The 1,364-nt window shown below is 56.4% G+C and overlaps 1 protein-coding gene across 1 annotated transcript; it reads left to right on the top strand.

Moving 5' to 3' along the window:
• Window positions 1-5: 5 nt before the first annotated feature.
• ppp1r3g (protein phosphatase 1 regulatory subunit 3G) lies at window positions 6-1,358 on the top strand (the record flags this gene model as incomplete). Its single annotated transcript, XM_034866034.1, has 2 exons — window positions 6-184; window positions 607-1,358. Coding segments are annotated over 2 exons (840 nt in total), but the record flags the coding sequence as incomplete, so codon positions are not given.
• Window positions 1,359-1,364: the final 6 nt, after the last annotated feature.

Here is a 1,364-nt window from a genome sequence, read left to right as displayed (position 1 = left end):
CCCGCGCCGGGCCGGCAGCGGAGAACGGCCTGGAGGAAGGAGAGGGGGGGGAGGAAGACGGGAGAGAGGGGGAGGGAGAAGAAGAGAGAGAGGGGGAGGAAGACGGGAGAGAGGGGGAGGAAGGAGAGGAAGATCTGGACGACGAGCTGGACGCGTCCCAGCTGGAGAGGTTTATGAAGGACAGGTACGGTGCATTTGCTTTGATCTGTTAGACCTGTGGACGGTGTCCAACGTGTCCTCGCGCATTATTATTATTATTATTATTATTATTATTGTTATTATTATTGTTATTGTTGTTGTTGTTAACCCCCCCGTTGTCCTCGGGTCTAATCTGTCCCCCTTTAATAAATGTCTATATCTGAAATCTGAGTTTCTTTTTAACCAAATTATCATAAAAATGGATTCCTTCCAACGCTCTTTCATTCCTCTGATCTTAACTATTAATTATTATGAATTATATTAGTCACAATAACTCATCATTTCTGCTTCTTTAGCTCTAATATCAGGTATAATTCTATTAGTAGTTATTAGTGTTTATTAGCGGATTTTAATGGGATAAAGCAGCAGTTTGTTGTGTCTGAAATAGATTCTGATTTATGATTTTAGGAGGAGAGCGACGTCTCTGCCCGCGTACCCGGCCGCGCTGCTGCTCGGGGGGTCCACGTGTCCCCACGGGAGGAAGCACGTGAAGTTCGCCGACTCCATGGGCCTGACCCTGGCCAGCGTCAAGACCTTCAGCTCGCTGGAGGAGCCGCGGGTCCCGAGCACGGTCCTGTCCCGGCACAACAGCTTCCCGCAGTCCGAGCCGCGCCCCGGCTTCAGGCCCGGCAGCCTGGGCGCGGACCGGCTGGTCGCGTGCTTCCCGGAGTCCCGGGACACGGAGCGCCGCGTGCAGCGGCTCCGCGTGTGCCTGGAGAAAGTCGCCATCACGCAGTTCGAGGTGCGCGGGCAGATCCGGGTCTTGTCCGGCGGCGGCGCCGGCAGAGAGGTCGGCGTGAGGTACACCTTCAACGACTGGCTCTCCCACGTGGACGCGCAGGCTCTGCCCGTGGCCGCGGAGCCGCCGCAGGGCTTGCTGGGAGAGCGCTTCAGCTTCACCTTGTACACGCCGCCCTTCATGGGGCCCGGCGCGGCCGTGCACCTGGCCGTGTACCTGCGGGGCGACGGGGGGGAGTTCTGGGACAACAACGAGGGCCAGAACTACAGCCTCCAGTACCGCTGCATGCCCGGCCCCCCAACCTATGGCAGCGCCGCTTTCTCCACCTGAACTGTGCGTAAAAGCTGCAAACCTGTGCGTAAAAGCTGAGAACCTGTGCGTAAAAGCTGAGAACCTGTGCGTAAAAGCTGAGAACCTGTGCGTAAAA

Source organism: Etheostoma cragini, unplaced genomic scaffold (assembly GCF_013103735.1).
Source record: "Etheostoma cragini isolate CJK2018 unplaced genomic scaffold, CSU_Ecrag_1.0 ScbMSFa_3725, whole genome shotgun sequence".
NCBI lineage: Eukaryota > Metazoa > Chordata > Actinopteri > Perciformes > Percidae > Etheostoma > Etheostoma cragini.
This window is presented reverse-complemented; position numbering and strand designations above follow the sequence as displayed.